The sequence below is a fragment of the Scardinius erythrophthalmus genome, assembly GCF_964197995.2.
Source record: "Scardinius erythrophthalmus genome assembly, chromosome: 20".
NCBI lineage: Eukaryota > Metazoa > Chordata > Actinopteri > Cypriniformes > Leuciscidae > Scardinius > Scardinius erythrophthalmus.
In genome coordinates, this window is record NC_138240.1 from 8,207,895 (window position 1) to 8,226,284 (window position 18,390).

General features: G+C 37.2%; 1 protein-coding gene across 1 annotated transcript in view; it reads left to right on the forward strand.

The window, feature by feature from the left end:
* The window catches only part of acbd6 (acyl-CoA binding domain containing 6), a 39,374-nt gene extending 27,089 nt beyond the window's left edge, over positions 1–12,285 (forward strand). Inside the window, exons 7-8 of the mRNA XM_081349811.1 lie at positions 7,426–7,456; positions 11,848–12,285. Of these exons, the coding sequence (XP_081205937.1) occupies positions 7,426–7,456; positions 11,848–12,002 (186 nt within the window). The 3' untranslated portion in view covers positions 12,003–12,285. The remainder of the gene's footprint in view (positions 1–7,425; positions 7,457–11,847) is intronic.
* Positions 12,286–18,390: the final 6,105 nt, after the last annotated feature.

Genomic DNA, 18,390 nt, shown 5'->3' on the forward strand with positions numbered 1-18,390 from the left:
TTGGCAGCCACAAACATGCCACGAAAGTGGAGTATTGAGTAAGAAGATCACCCATATTCACCTTTGTTTATCTTCCAGTAAAACAACAATAATGCCAGAAGAACCATCTGACGACGTCGGTCGTCCTCCATCTGTTTTTCTTCTCAAGTCACGTTTGACCTTGCGAGTTTCCGTTAGGTCTTGTCTCACTGTGAAAATGTCACTACAATCGACAGGTGTGTGGTCTCACAGTCTGGATGAATCTTCTAGTGTGTGCATTCAGAGGATTATAATGCTAAAAATTGGTTGAAACTGCCCTTATGGTCCCCCCTTATGTTCCCACAGTTTTAAAATCGATTAAGATTTGAAAATCGTCTAGTCTGTCCCAGGCCTAAGTCAAGAGAATGGTCCAAAAAGTTAAGAGAAATTATCATTGCCCGTCACAAACAAGGAACAGGACACAAAAAGATAGCCAAGGCACTAAATATTCCTAGAGACACCGTTGGAAGCATAGTTCGCAAGTTCAAAGTTAAAGGACCAGTGATAACACTACCTGGACGGGGCAGAAAAAGGAAGCTATCAATGGTTGCAACCAGATTTCTGAAAAGGCAGGTTTGAGTGACTGCAAAAGACCAGTAACACTTGTATTGATGGCAACAGGCACTGAGGTTTCAGCTTGCACAGTAAGGCACGTACTAAACGCATGTGGTTTCCATGCCAGAACTCCAAGACGTACACCACTACTGACCTAAAAGCACAAGAAAAGTGCTTAAAATCATATAAATAAGCCACAGAAGTTTTGGGATTCTGATAGAAAATCTCAAGTGGGATTTGAAGAAGGTGGTTGCAGCACGCAAACCCAAGAATATTACTGTAGGGGAGGCTATTGCTTGTGAGGAATGGGCTAAGATTCCTCATAAACACTGCTAGAAGCTGGTGTCTGGTCACACATCTCGTTTGCAGCAGATCATAACAACAAAAGGGTGTTCTACTAAGTACTAAAGATGCTTGCCATGAAGGGGTTGACCCAATTATTCAACCAATTTTGAGACTGCAGCAGTCTTTAAAAGTTGCATTTTCAGTTGAATTTGGGTAAACCACTTGAAACATTTGTTGTGTTGAGCTATTTCAATTACTTTTGTTGTTGATGTGCATTCACATAGTGACATTTACAGTGGCTCAAAACCATCCAATCATGATTTCTGAGTCATAACTATCTGCTTTATAATATATTCACCATCTGCATTTTTTTTTTTTTTTTATAATTGTTTGTGGTGTGATGGACACCTTCCACTGAACTCCTGTTTGTGAAGATGCGCTTGAGTGTTTTAAGATGGTACTGTGAGGGAAACAGCCTGACCTGACGTTTACAGAGGGTTTGTCAAGGACATTTTGGGATTGAGTGATATGCACTGACAGGCTAACCCTCACACACACAGACTGGCTGGCAAGGTTAACACACTGCACACAGAGGTGAAATAGATTCAATTAGGAGCGGTCCACCCGCCTGATCCTTTTAACACAGCTTTCCCAACGAGAAAGTACCCTTGTGCGCACACTTAAATGGGTCATTCCTTCTTGTCTTCTTCATATGTGTCTCAATATATTGGTTAAAATATTAAACTTTATACTTAAAAGTATTTAGTATTTATTTAACTAAGAATTTAAAAGTTCTAGTTACATTTTTGCCAGTTTTCTTTAATTACAGTATATCACAAGTTAATATTTTCCTACTTTGGTTTGAGAAGATGTTGCCATTTTTTTAATTTTCCCTAAGTGTTATGCACTCACTAATACCAGCAATTTCTTAATGTTGTCCTTTCTCTAATTGAAATGTTCCAAACAAAACTATATTCATTTTGAGAATATTGTTTTAATTTGATTACATTATCCTCCAGAAAATTACATAATTTTTACATTATAGTTAGTGTTTATCACTTTAAAACTTTCCATTCTGATATACGGAATAGAGATGGATGGATGGATGCGTTCAATGTTTTGGGTCAGTACAGTTTTTTACGTTTTTGAATGAAGTCGTCTTATGCTCCCCAAGGCGGCATTTATTTAATCACAAATAAAGTAAAAAACAGTAATATTGCGAAATATTATTACGATTTAAAATAGTGATTTTCTATTTTCAGTGTCACATGATACATCAGAAATCATTTTAATATGCCGATCTACTGCTCAAGAAACATTTCTTACATATTTCTCAAAATGTATTATACCCTTTTATAGAAATACTTCCTCAAATGCTAATTAATTTTTAAACATTACAAAAGACACTGCATAACAGCAATAACCCATACATGTTTACATGTTTCCTCTGTATGACTTAAACATCTCCAGTTCTATATATGCAAAAGAACAAGAACTGCTTTATTGTAATGAAGAGGGAACCCAGATATTCATAAATCTTGTATTCTGTCTGTGTTAGACTGTAGGTGTTATGATCATGCAAAGTGCTGCATTTTTTTGCATGCTCTGATTAATGGCACCTGCTCATCATATGCGTATCTGCATATGAATGCCGTGTGGTTATATCGATTCACTCCTCTGTCTGTCCCTCTCTCCCCCTCCTGCGTACTGCCAGGGTCATTAAAAACCCCTGCGCTCCCTGCGTACAGTGATCATAAATCATAATTGCATGTGCATTTTTCCCCATTTGTTTAATGTTTCTGTCCGGGACAGCAGAAGGAAAAAAAAGCGAGCGAGAGAGAGAAAGAGAGAAAGGGTGTTCCTGGGAGAGATTTAGTCGTACTAGATAAAGCTGTGATGGTGGCTCCCAGTACACCTACCATATGCCGCAGAGAGCTGCCGGGTTGTGCTGGTATGAAAACATGAAAGCTTTTAGTGACCTGGTGGGCAGCGTATGCATGCCAACTCCTGTTGTACCCTACACAAATGGTATTAGTGGACCGTCTTTACCACAGACACCACAGATCCATTTTACGATTACCACATTTCACCTCATCTTTACTATTTCTCTTTTTTCCCCCTACTGTACTTCTTTGCTCTGATACACTGTTCTTTTTCCTCTAATCTCTTCCTTCCTGTGTCTTTCCCTCCTGTGTTGTCATCAGTTTTGAGGTATTCCTTTTTGGGCTAATCTGATTGGACGATGCTCCCTGAATGGGTTGGAATACATAGAATGTTAGTGATAGCAAAGAGAAGTGTTCTAGTACAAATAAATAATGCCTATCTGTATGACTAGAAGAGTTTAGACTTTATAAGCTTGTACAGAAGTCTTATTTTATCAAAAAATACAGTAAAAACTATTTTAATATATTTAATAAAACAAATGTTTAATAAAAATTAAACATTTTAAAAACATATATAAAACAAATATATATACTTAAAAAAAAAATATATATATATATATATATATATATATATACACACATTATATATATATATTAGTCTTCCAGTTTCAGTGTCACATGATCCTTCATAAATCATTCTAATTTGCTGCTCAAGAATCATTTCTTCTTATCGCAGTTGAAAATGTTTTTGTGGAAATAGTAATACATTTTAATATGATTCTTTTAAAAATGAAGTTTAAAAGAACAGCATTTTGTATGAAATGGAAGTTATTTATAACATTCTAAATTTGATCAATTTAACGTGTCCTTGCTGAATAGAAGTATTCATTTCTTTCAAAATAATCCCCAAACTTTTCAAAGGTGGTGTATTTGCTAAGTACAAAAGTACAATGAATTGAACTTGCTGCTATTGTCAGCATAAAAACAAGAGTAAAAAAATTTACAATTTAAATTTTGAATCACAGGTTTTCATCTCAGACTTTTGAACCCCACTGATTTTTCTGTCTTTCAGTAAAATAGTTTTTCACATTTTCATCTTTAGATTGGGATGTGAATTGGTTTTCTGTATCTATATTTATATATGGATTCTCTCACACATTTGGTGTGTCTCAGTGATATCTTTGTTTTCTGCAACGCAAGGGAACCTAGAGGTCTAGAAGTTTCTCTCTAGGTTCCTGATTAGGAGTTTGCTTGGTAAAAAATGCTATGCTAGTTTCTTACTTGACTTTTCCCCTTCTCCCTTGAAAACCAAATGGAGGACAATCCAATTTATTCCTGATTCCATCAGTCTGCTCTAGAGACATTAGTCCCTGACCGCCTCACACACGCACACACATAAATACAAAAACATGCGCTTACACATACATACATACATACATACATGAACACGCATGCATTCACACACAGAGCTGCATACAGGACTTCAAATAAATTTGAACATTTATTTTATTTGCAACATTGCAAAATTAGTCTGAAACTGTTTTTTTTTTGTTGTTGTTGTTGAGTTGGATCAGAAAAAAATTCAAAAAATGTCCATTTTACATATAAATTCCTTCTGTACTCTTTAAAAAGCATCCCAGGATTGAACAATGTACTTAAAATAAAGAGGATTTAGCTATTATTCTAAAACATAGAAAAAAGTGGTATAAACTAGGTGTGAACAGACTACATTTAACAGGTGTATGTCTCAATCCATGTCCCATGAGTCATAGCAGTTTATGTGATAGCCAACCTGTTTGTCTGCTGTCCCCGTCCACACTGCCTCTTTTTGTCCATACACTAGCTGACAGCTGTGAACCAGAGCTCAGGGCCGATGCGGATGTTGCCTGCACACAAGATTAGTGAAAGAAGATTATGTTTCCTAAAGCCCTCACTGTTTAATTATGGCTATATGTATTTACGTGCATCTCCATATCCTTTGTCGACCATTCTCATGAACATCCGCCACTATTATTCTATCTAGAAAGAAAGAGAGAGAATTCTGCTTATTTTTACTTCTGATCTCTTAATATTTGTGTTTATGTGGGTAAAAACCATAAATATTGTCCTTTATTGACTAATTTCTATAGTTAAAAATGTATTTCCAATATGATTTTATGTAGCAATGTTTCCCTTATAATGATGTACCATGGTGACCACAGGTTTTGGCAGAGTACCATAGTTAGCTATTGTTATAAGTAAAATCAAAATCTTATTTTCTGTCATTTCAAGTATTTTTTTTAATCAGTAGTGACTAAGTTACCACCATTTTTATCACAGTCGCAAAAATTACTGTAGTAATTATGGTAAAACCAACGTTTAAAACTGTTACCTCAGGTGAATATTAGGAAGGCTATAATATCAAATCATTTTGAAAGTTATTTTCTTTATCTCTCTTGCGTCACAAGAAAAAATATGTATTAATTAAAAAATTCTAATTATAAAAAAAAAGCTATTTCTGTTTGTGTTGTTGCAGTTTATAACTAGTATTCCTGGACTCTGTATCCTGTTCAGAGAGAAGTAACTGTATCAGAGAAAGGTGAGGAGAGAGACTGCATCAGTATTCTGTTGGTCTAGTGGGATTTTAACCGGCTAATCCAATCAGAGAGCCTCTGGAGTCACTCTCTCGCCTCTCCGTAAACAATAGCATCTGACTCTGGGATCGTTTGAGAGCCCTGGCCCTGCTGCGGTGAAGATTTTTGTATTTGGAACAATGGGATCAGACTTTAGCAGCACCTGATTGACAGGCCCATTCGCCATCTCTCTAATTTGGAGAAGAAATTTCACTTGGTTACAGCTTAAAAGAACGAGTTTCTGCCCACTGACATTTGTTATGACATCCGCTTCAAACATTACAATGCTCATGATAAGTTTCGTTAACTACAAATAAGTAAATCCACTTCACCAGCTAATTACTCTTCGACAGCGATGCCATAGAAATATACAGAGCTACGCTTGTTTCTTTGGCGCATAAGGTCAATGCAACTAACCTTTTTTTTTATTCACTCAACAATGCAATTTTATTACATTTATTAAAATTATTCTTCAAGTGTACATTGAAGGGGGACTCGAGCCATTAATAGAGATCAGATATCATAGAGACTTGATCCTCTTGAGGTGGGCTCTCTTGACTTGGGCCCGTAAACATCCGCTTAGCAATACCCTAGCTCTTGAAGGACAAAAATACTAAAAAGTAAGATTAAATGAAATTAAAAGACTCTATTTTCTTCAGTAGTTTTTGTTGTGTTTTTACGCTTCTTAGTGTTGCATCGTTAGCTTTTCAATAACAGTAAAGTCTACTTTCAGATTTCTAAACAATATGCATGACCAAAAATATGTCTAACTAAATCCTCTGTACAAGAGTCTGTACAGTTGGCTTATGATATTGTCAATAAAGTTTGATGTTGTGACACGGAGACAAGCGTGCAACTTGCCGTTAAACTCTCTCCGTAGTTCTCCTTGGGATCTGATGATCTCCACCAATCACCCAGCCAAAACAATACTGCCATTTATCATCACTATAAAGGCCCGTTCACACCAAGCACGATAACTATAAAGATAACGATAAAGATAACTATATATGCGTCCACACCAACGACCGATAACGGTCTTTTTATTCTAAGCACGCGCGCGCCCGGATGATCCAGATCCATTTTAAATGCGCGAGACCTTTAAATTAGAATGGATTCTGATTGGCTGTCAGTGTTTTATCGTTCGACAGCTGGAAAAAAATCGTTCTGAAAGTGATCCCAACGATATCGTTCCTCATATCTTTATCGTTATAGTTGTGGTGTGAACTCTGTTATTCTTTAATATGGAGAACGATTTTTAGAATTATATCTTTATCGTTATCTTTATAGTTATCGTCCTTGGTGTGAACGGGCCTTAAGGCTGAGAAGGCACATTGAACTGGCAATTATACCATAATTTGGCCTGACGACACGTCATCCGCAGAACTTCCTGACCCCTTGAGTGTTGCATTCCACTGGATTTATATCCACACACATGCAGGATCCTTAATCCCTGAATATTGCCCTAAATATGGCTTTCTCTGCATCGCACCTCTGAAACCACAAGCCGTGTGGCAATTTGTCACCAGCTCACCAGGCAGATTGGTCCTATTGAATAAGCATCTATTGTTGTGTGATGCCCTCAGTCCCCGCGGCTAAACCATCCGACACGGTCCCAGCAGGGGACAATGAATAGATCATCCTAGACCTTTATACACACACAGCACGATGGCCTCATAGCCTCGTTGAGCACGCGGGTCAAAGGCTTGTTCATATTAAACTGGTTTATATATCCACCCAAACAAAGTCCTCAAGCTCCTCTGATCCTTGTTACTTGTTCAAAAGTCTGTTTTGGAGGTTAAAGGATCTGATTGTTTATCTGACTGGAAATCAATGTTTAATTTGTTCTCCTAATCCCTTCTAAGTCCAAATCAGCTGTTTTAGGTTCTATCATGTGGCGGTAGTTGAACTCAACAGGCAGGGCTTACACTTGAACATGTTTGTTTGTTTGTTTTATGGTCCTTTTTGGAGTCTAAATCATTATGGATAATGATTAGAAAGCATCTGAAGATTTTTACAAGAGTTGGAATGGTTTGATATCTCTAACTCAAAACGTCTTTCTTTTTCTCTCACAGGATGATGAGGGACAGACAGCACTACACTATGGTAAGAACGCAACTATGCTATGGCAAGAAAAATCTTTATTCTTACAATTCAAATGTAAGTCATCTATGGGAAAGGAATGTTTTGGGTTTAATGCATCTTTCACAGAACTGTGCATTAAAGGATACCAGATACTGATTACATCCATCCACAGGAATTCAACAATAACAAATTAATAAATTGTCAATATAGACCAGTTTACACCTCAAATAAAACGTTTTTTGTTAAGAATTAATATAACTGTTTCAACAAAACAATTTTTTTTTATTAAATTATTAGTAATTAGTAATTTTAAACCATTTATATAATGTCTTGTCCCATAGACTTCCATGGTAAAAGGATTACTGTAAACACACTTTTTGTTTGTTCAACTATGGTTCAAACGGTTTGGGTCGGTAAGCTTTAAAAAAAAAAATATATATATATTTAAGTCTCTTAAGCTCACCAAGGCTGCATTTATTTGACCGAAAATGCAGTAAAAACATTGCAAGTAATAATGTGAAATATTTTTACAATTTAAAATAATTGTTTTCTATTTTAATATAGTTTAAAACGTATTTTATTCCAGTGATGCAAAGCTGAATTTTCAGCATCATTACTCCAGTGTCACATGATCCTTCAGAAATCATTCTAATATGCTGATTTGCTGCTCATGAAACATTTCTTATTATTATTAATGTTGAACACAGTTGTGCTGCTGCTTAATATTTTTTCTGGAAACTGATTTTTTTCAGGATTCTTTAATGAATAGAAAGTTCAAAAGAACAGCATTTGTTTGAAATAGAAATCTTCTGTAACATTATAAATGACTTAACTGTCACTATTGCTCGGAAATATTGACTCTTTTTGGTGGAAATCTCTATAAAATGATTTCTGAATGAAGTTCTTGTCCACCTGAGCTCACATGTTATGGGAGAAAAGGGTACATTTGTCCCCACAGCCACACGTGTGGTAAACAGAACCTGTAATAATCACCAGTTGTCCCAGAGGAAATCAACAGTGTTCCTCTGTCATGTGACACTACACATGGGCGGCCTCCAGGCCCTTGTTCTCTATGTGTGTGTGTGTGTGTGTGTGTGTGTGTGTTTGCCATCTGTCCTCAGGTTGGTCGTGTGGCAGGGTAGACGCCTGAAGATGAGCACCCCTTAGGGAGGGGGAGCAGAAAAATGATGGGGGGGATGGGATATAAAAAAGTGACTAATAAACATAAGCGATGAACTCAGAGAGACGAATAGCACAGAATGAAAATTCATTTCCACCTCTCCCTGTGTGGGGCCATGCGGCTGACACATGATTAATTGAGGGGTTTACAGCACGCTGTAAATTGTTCTTCTTCTCTACGGCTCCCCAGAGGCGCGAGGGGCTTTACGGCCCAAGGACCCTCACGCGTGCCGAAAATAAAATACAGTAACAAAAAAAGAAAAGGAAAAATTCGGTTATTGCTTCCTACTTAAAGTGACCGTTAACCCAAAAATGAAAATTCTGTCATCATTTACTCACCCTCATGTTGTTTTAGACCTGTATGACTTTCTTTCTGGCATGGAATTCAAAAGAGATATTTCATACAGTGGAAGTAAATGGGGATGAAGAACAACCATGGTCACCATTCACTTTCATTGTATGGAAAATAGCAGTTCTGCAACTACTTTTGTGTTCCACTCAAGAACAAAAAAGTCATGTGAGTTTTAGAATAATATGAAGGCGAGTCAATTACTGATTGAAAAATTATTTTCATTTTTGGGTTCTTACGCTTTCATTCCTTTCCTTGCCAGTGGAGCTTGCTAAGGAAGTAATCTTTTTTTTTTTTTTTTTTTTTTTAAGCTAACACTCTTACCAAAAGCTTAGATATGAGAAAAAGCACAAGCAATTTATTAATTCAGTAATTCTGAATTTTAAGAGTATTTTATTTTTTAATTAATTTGATCACATTTTAATTAAAAATGTATTTTATAAAATTGTTGAAATGTTTACCTGCCATACAATAAAAAAAAAAAAAAAAACTGCCTTTCAAAAGTTTGGGGTCATATGATTTTGTTTTATTTTTTAAAGAAATTAAAAATTGTATTCAGCAAGGATGCATTAAATTGATCAAAAGTGACAGTAAATAATTTTACATTGTCGCAAATGTTTTCTATTTCTAATAAATGCTTACTTTTTCAATTAATAAATGCTTAAAACATCATGGTTTCCACAAAAATATTAAGCAGCACGACAATATCATCATTGACAATATTAAGAAATGTTTCTTGAGCAGCAAATCAGCATATTAGAATGATTTCTGAAGGATCATGTGACACTGAAGACTGGAGTAATGATGCTGAAAATTCAACTTTGCATCACAGGAATAAATTACATTTTACAATATAGTAAAATAGAAAAAGTTATTTTAAATTGTAACAATATTACTGCTTTTTTGATCGAATAAATGCAGCCTTGTTGAGCATAAGAGACTTCTTTCAAAAACATTTAAAAAATCATATCGACCGTTTGAACGATAGTATACATTTCAAGGGGGACTCGAGTCATTAATAGAGATCAGATATCATAGAGACTTGATCCTCTTGAGGTGGGCTCTCTTGACTTGGGCCCGTACACATCCGCTTAACAACACCCGAGCAATCACATGGCAACATGCACACTCTTGAAGAACATTCTTGTGCTTGCCTTCTCTTTCTCCTCCTCCTTCTTTCTTATCCTTTCTCTTCCCTCATTCTCTCCTGGTCGCGGGTCTGAGGTTAAAAGCTACTCTTGTCACTCAGGGTTTTCCTGCTGACATCAGCCACTCACCTAAGAGTAAGAATAAGGAGAGCATTTCCCTCCTTTTTAAAAGAAGACAGTAGTTGACACAGACGTGAAAAAGCACTCAAGCTTAGAGGATTGTCCCTGCATCAGCGTGGCAGGACACACTAACAGAGTTACAGAAGCGCTGGCCCTCCCTGCCCTGCAGCCTCCTAATGGGCCACAAACTGCCAGTGGGGCACAAATGCTCAACCACAGGTGCAGTCGTCATGTGTGCTGTAACAATTACTTTAAGTGTACGGGTGAGGAGACTGGGCTGGTTTAAGTTCTTTTCAAAGTGTCATGGGGGTGTTGCCTAAGAACTGGCAGCATTTTAGTATCATGGAGATACTATTATAGGTTTATTCATATTTTGAATTAGTTTTTATTTTAAAGTCCCCCTGTGGTGAAAATCAAGCTTTTGTTGTTTATATGTCTATGCTGTGTTTTTAATATGCTTTAAGACTTTAAATTCATAAGTCAACACCATTGCTGAGTATTTTCTTTTTAAAACTGCAGTTTGAAATCGCCGCTGTTTCTGACGTCATAAACTACCTTGTAACCAATCACGTCAATGTGAGTTTTAGGGATAAAATTATTGACTACAGGCGGACTTTAACATTTTCTGTTTTCATTTTTATTTATTTTTGAAATTTTTGCATTTTGTCATTTTTATTATTTTTATAGTTTTTATTCATTTTTATTTCAGTTTTTGTTTTAGTTATTTTAGAATATTAAGTTAAACTAAATGAAAAGTTAAGTTACTATAGTAACTTCAGTTAACTATAATAATGTTAGATTTTTAGTGATGTGGTTCAATTTAATTTAAATGGTTAAAATGAAAGACAATTTTAACAATAAAAAAATTCTCTCTCTCTCTCTCTCTCTCTCTCTCTCTCTCTCTCTCTCTCTCTCTCTCTCTCTCTCTCTCTCTCTCTCTCTCTCTCTCTCTCTCTCTCTCTCTCTCTCTCTCTCTCTCTCTCTCTCTCTCTCTCTCTCTCTCTCTCTCTCTCTCTCTCTCTCTCTCTCTATATATATATATACATATACATATACAGTCGTGCTCAGAATTAATCATACTCCTGGTAAATATGATCAAAAATGGCTGTAAAAAATAAATCTGCATCGTTTATCCTTTTGATCTTTCATTAAAAAAATTGGCTATTATATTGTTATTATATTGGCTAATTTATTATCATATCTGCTCAGCATAATTTCATCAGTTCAGCAGTTCAAAAAATTAATTTGCAGTTAAAGAAAAAAAAATAATTTTATTAGAATAAAAGGCATATAATTTGAAGGTAAAGGTATAAACACTTGTCTCTAATTCCTGCTACAGACTGTGTGATTTCGGCAATCCTATAAGATCATTACAAATCACACTGTATGACATGGATCTAATAAACTTGGGTACGACATGTATGTAGACTGGACGATGATGACACCTATTGAATCGTAGGCTACGACACAAGTTAGAATAGAAGAATAATCGTACAGTGTATACCGGGTATAAAGTGCTGCTCTAGTAGTATGTGTGTGACTGACTCCCTTGCACACAATACAAATAAACCCAACAGTATTTGAATGTTTCTTTCTTGTGTTCCTTCTCTCTCTAGCCTCAGCTTGTGAGTTTGCAGAAATCGTCGAGTTACTCCTGAAGGCCGGAGCTGACCCGTCAATCAAAGATCAAGAAGGCTCCCTTCCAGAGGAGGTGACAGAGTCTAGTGCCATCTCCTCTCTCCTGCGCCAGTATACTGCTCCTAAAGGCTAAATCTCACTCTAAACCCAAAAATCAAACCCAAACCACATGATCACCATCCTGTTAAAAGTTTATACAAACTGTGCTCCTTATCCAGATGGTACATGCTGTCAAACCAACAGTTTCGTTCCCGAAATGAACTCGATCGGTTCAGCATTCATTCCATTTGGCTGCGGAGCACCGGTGTTATACTTTCAAACAGTTAAGTTCAGACAAACCTGTCCTCCCTGTCCTAGAATGGTACATTCCAATGAATGTGTTACTGTTGTTACTATTAAAAACATGGAATCTCCTTAACATGGTGTCTCCTTTTTCTGCCATATGCTCTGTTCTTTAATTACAGCATTACCAGAATCCACAAACATTTCTTTAGGAAGTCATTACAATTTTTAGGTCAGTGATTTTCAACTGCAATATACAGCAAGTTTGACAATAAAATGAACAACATGCTTCAGAATCATGGAAGATGTCAAGCAATATGCTGTATATTATATTCAATGACAGAAATTTGGCATTGAGGCAGGGGCGTAATTTGTGGGGGGGTTAGGGGGGAGATAACCCCCCCAATATTTAAATCTATGCATTACAACCCCCTCAATATGTATACCATGATCACATGAAAAAAATGCAGAACCCAAACTTCAACCCCCCCAATGTTCAAACCAAATCTACGCCCTTGCATTGAGGCATACAGCTTAGTAGGGATGCACCGATTGATCGGCTGGTGACCGGAATTGGCCGATTTTTACGTGATCGGCCGTGACCGGCGACCGGCCGGTCAGTCTGACAAATGCCGATTTTGTGCCGGTCAAATGCGCTCGGGCGCCACATGATTAACATCGCGCAACATCAGAATCACACGTGCACACGGAACACGCATGTAGGAAACCTCGTTAATTACGTCCGTTCAGACCGCAAGTGCGTATTTTTTTTCAGCGTGCATGTTAATCGATGAGTGCTTCCACAACGGGAGCGGGAGCAGCGCGTGATCGTCAAGCAGGAGCGTCGCGAGCAGTGAAGCGCGTGTTTCGGCGCCCAGTCTATTTGCTGCACTGCTCACGCTCAATTAAAGGGAAAGCACTTTTGATGGATAAAATAGCCTAAATAGGGTTTCACAAAAAAGCGCCCAAAATGCACAGAATTTGCGTGTTTTAACAAGAACTGGAAAAGGCTATGTCAGAAAAGAAAACGAAGACTATATTTATAGAAAATGTACCCATTTAAACTTGTTTTATTATTCAGTTTGTACAAGTGATTGCAATAGGCCTGTGTGTGAGTGCTTTGAGAAATATCTTTATACTGCAAGGCTATTTATTTTATTGCCATTCCCTGTTTTCATACAGACGTTTAGTTTGCTAAATACATTTATAAATAAAAAATATTGGATATTGAATGTGAAAAGGAAATTGTTCTTCCATAACACTGCACTTTAGATGTTTGAATTACCCACACCTGGAGTAATTTATATAGTTCTATTTTATAGCGTTTATCTGTTCAAAAAAATATGTACTATGCAAATTGTTAAATGTTCTATTACAGAAAATATATAAAATAAATATTTGTGTGTGCTGTAAAGTGGTTAGAAAAAATGAAATCGGAATCGGCTAAAATCGGTATCGGCAGGTCAAACTTAATGAGAAATCGGAATCGGCCCAGAAAATTGTAATCGGTGCATCTCTATTGATAAGCACAAGAATTGATAAGCTACCTGAATTGATGGATTGTAGAACCTATTTTTGATTCTCATTGGATCCAATATTAAATGTACCACGATTATATACTATATTAGTTTTAGGTCTCTGGAGAGTTAATAGCATGAAGTACCTCTGATCAATGTCTTCATGTTTTTATCATTGAATTTTGGGCTATTTGAATCTTTATGCTTTAAGAACACAAATATACTGGGTGACTTAGTATTTTTGAACATTTTCCAAACAACCAACAAATAGGAATCCTTAAACTTTGTTTTACTCAAAGCTATCTAAAACAATGGGATGATCCTGTCTCCAATTGTGCAGTCATATTTGCTATTCTGTTAAATTTTGCAGTGTGTTCCACGTGAGGTCGAAAAATGTCTCCAATGCAGATTCCCCTCATTTTCAGTTTGGTCACGTGATTATTCCATGTTGACCAACAGAATGATGCTTGTTTTAAAAGTGAGGAAATTGTGCAAAAATAGCGCTTATATGAATACACCTTAAATCGTCCTATGACTTATTAAATAAAAAGGGGGCTCAATGGAGGAGTGAAAAACATTAGGCTGGGTTTGGGCCTGCAGAGCTGCATCCCTCCTCGAGAGCTAGATCCTCTGCCAGTCACTTTAGTTATTCCACAGACAGGCAGGAATTATGGTATTGGTTTGTTTGTAAAGGCTGTTTGTCCCTTATTCCGGTAATTTCCATAAATCCGCTGGAGTTGGGGGAGGGTCAATGCCGCTGACGGCATCCTCCGTGGGCTTGTCTGCACGACAGTGACACTAAGCCCATTATGTTTCCATTATGTGCCTCAATTTCCCACTGAGCTCTTCACTTTTGACATGGACTCCTCTAAAATCATGTCCCATATTGCTCAGCTTTCTTTACTTAACGTTTATGCATTTTTACAAGTCGCCTCTCTGGATGCTTCCCTAACACCATTAGTGCCAGATGGTGGAGGTTTGTTACTCTCACTCTTTCTCTCTCTCTCTCTCACTGTCCCTTTCACTTTCTCTCTTTTTGTCTATCTCTTTCTCCGGCTATTCAGCTGCTTGTCCAGCTTAAATGGAATGGCACGTACTGGACTACTCTTAATGCAATGCTTTACTCCAGCCTTGCTTAGAATTTGCCAGCCAGCAAAATATATTGAAAAATATCCCACTAATATCTCAAAAACGATAATTTGTAGTTAAAATATTGGTGCTCGGTGTGCTATATGTAAGGGATACAGTACAGTCAGCCAAAGTCAGACAAAGACTCCAGCAATATTAAAGTAATATTACAACTTTATAATACTGAAAATGGTGCCAATTGCAATTGTATGAAACGAGACCGCGCAAATCGGCAGGGTGATACAATAGACATATAAGTAGTGCCGGTTTCAGACAGTTACCCAAATAAAGTGCTGCAGAGATGACAGATTTTTGTAGGTCAACCTGGAAGTTAGCATCACCCTGGTTCCCTCAACAAAAACCTGGATTATTGCAGAAAATAAGCTATGTGACCAGCAAATGTTTATGATTCTTAAATGTTCTGTGCATGATAATCTTCAGAAACTTTAATGGCTTTTAAAGTCTAAAAACAATTGCCAAAGGTAAAAAGCTAAAAGTATAAATGAACTACACTAATGTTGCCATCACTAATCCAACAACTCTTTCATTTTTTATTTAAAAGCATTTTAGTTTGTAAGAGCGAGATTATAAACAAAGAGGCTGTGAAAGCGGACTAGTAAGTAGATTAGTTGTGGCTTTTATTGTCCCCAACAACCTCCCATTTAGAGACTTATTAGCAACCACTTTTTTAAGACACGTAAAAGCTTTAAAAAGAAAAAAAAAATCACAATACAAAAAATAATAATAATAATAATAATTTACACATCTTCTCCAGTTCATATCCTCTGTTGAGTCTGTCGAGGTCAGAAGTCCGCAAGTGAAAACCAACACTGGAGAGCTGCTTTATACTAGAAATTGAAGTGTAATTCTAATTGAAGGCAACTTGGACACTTTTTTTTTTCATGTTCAAGTATCTACCTTTTTTTGCAAAGAACAACCTCCTGGATAACCAGTCTGGTTTCAAAAGTGGCCACTCAACTGAGATTGCCTTGCTCTCGGTTATTGAAGACGAGCAGTTTCAAATCATCAGTACTCATCTTGCTGGATCTCATTGTCTGCTGTTTTTGGCACAGTTAACCACCAGATCCTCATGTCAACCCTCGTGACGAAGGGCATCTCAGAAACCACACTCTAATGGCTCAAGTCTTACTTGAGGGTGTCGTGGAGGGGGGTGGGGTGAGGTATCTAAGTCGTAACACTAGCTTCTGGGGTGCCTCAGGGCTCAGTCCTTGGACCACTTCTCTTCTCCATCAACATGTTATCATCACTAATAATCTGTCATTCATAAAAATGGTTTTCCCATCACTGCCACGCTGATGGCACACAACACTACCTCTCATTGCAGCCAGATGATCCGACGGTAGCTGCTCACATCTCAGCCTGCCTGAAAGACATTTCTTGCGGGATGAAGGACCACCACTTTCAACTCAACCTTGCAAAGACAGAACTGCTTGTGATCTCAGCTAACCCAACTGGTTGCCAATTGCTGCTTGCACCGTTTTCCTAAAGAACAACTACTGGTTCTGCACCTCTGTACCTAAACTCACTACTTCAGACTCATGTGCTCTCTAGAACCTTGCATTCTGCAAGTAAACGGCGCCTTGTGGTGCCATCACAAAGAGGCACAACATTACTTTCACTGACCTTTACCTTGACTGGTCCACGCTGGTGGAATGACCTGCTTAATAGGGAATAATCACAGCACTTACATATCGTTGCCCTATAGTTGGTTTGATTGCTTTTATTGTTCTCCTCGTTTGTAAGTCGCTTTGGATAAAAGCGTCTGATAGATTATTAAATGTATTGATTTAAAGTATTTTATTGTATAAAGTGCTATATAAATAAACGTGAAGTGATTTGGAGTGTCGAATTGCAGAGCTCTTGCAAACATCCATATCGCTATTACCAGATGCTTTCTTAACTGATGTTTTCTCAATGTTTTTATTTTTGTTGTGTGTTTATTTTGTTATTGAGAGGAAAGAGAGCAACACATATTTACATAATTCATCTAAACGTAACACTCAGCAGCGTAAGCGGTGCCGGGATGTTCGCTAAAACAGTTTATCGCTGCAAAGGTATTTCAAAATTATTTTGATCACTAAACAAAGAACAAAAAAAAAACTTTGCTGTGAGTAAATCGTCAAATTTCAGACCGCTGGATGGTCCGTTTGACCTATCAGAATCAATAGGCTCTTTCAGAGAGAGCCGAGTAATAAACATGAGTTCAAGTCAATCAAAGGTAGAGGCCATTCTAGTGCGTATAGGCCATCAACTCAAGAGCTGGCTTCCATATTACAGCAAATGCAAATGAAAGTACTGCCCATTAGGCTACACCTCTACAGTTATACTATGTTACCGTTTGTCCGTGCAAAATGACCTTTCTTTATTTGTATGGCTGTTGAATTAAAATGCCAACTCATGTCACTGAATGCCATCAGACACAGAAAAATACCCCGTATATGCTGCCCAGATTAAATTTAGGCTGAATAACTATTTGCATGTTAATTTATTCCTTCTCACCCGGGAGGCTGGTGAATCGTTGGCTTCAGGAAGTTCGTAATAAAAGCTCGCAGATCGATGATAATGGCATTTGCGCTTGTGTTTGTCATCTTTGCAAAAGCAACAGTGCAGGAATTTGCTCAGATTTATATGTATACTAGTGCTGTAAGTGGCGTGTAAATTATCCCAACTGTCTTTGTCGCTGTTTATCTTTGTAAGACTGAACTATTAAAGGCTGTACATTAATGGCCGCGGCAGCTCCAATCAATGGCTGAGTGAAATCAGCTGGTTTGTGGCGTGTTTCCTTGCAAAGAGCTCCAGATTTGCTATTAAAGTCCTTCTTTTCAGGTTTATTCCATAAATATTGCTTTCAAAATACCAGAAAATCGATACTGTTTCCAGCTAAACGCAAGCTGAAAACACAATCAAACGATATTAACTACTGTTTTAGAGACAATTTGGCCTTCTTCATACGTTTTTATGAAGCGGATATAGTTTAGGACGTGGTTTTGGGACGCAAAAAAGTTGAAATAGCATATGCTGTCATAGCATTGCCTATAATATATTTCTATTTTGTTCATATCAGATCCAATCCAATCCACGCGACTGAGAAAGTCTTTTGAATGTGGTTATTTTCCCCACAGTTGTGTTTTCTGGCCGTTGAGAACATCAGGCAGCCTGCTTGTCCTCATTTCACGGAGCAGTTTACAATTAGGTAACCTTTTAGGGGATTAGGGAAGGTTTGACTAAACAGCAATCTGCTACAGTCTGTGGAAGCAGAAGGATGAGCTTGTGGAGCCGGCGAACAGATTTGCGTCTGAAAGTTCCACATGTTTGTGTGTGTGTGTGTGTGTGTGTGTGCTTTTTTTTAAGTGCAATGTATTTGTTTATTTGAATGAGAATCAAATAATTTATTTACTATGAAAAACAACTGTTATAGCTGTGTATAACTTTATAATCGTTATGAATAAAAGGGTGTGAGAAAAGAAAAAGAAAAGAACCATCGCAGTAACCCAAAGACAATTCGGCTTTATTTCTCCATATAGATTTGACTGTACACAACTCATACCATTGGACAGAAGGCATATAGGACTA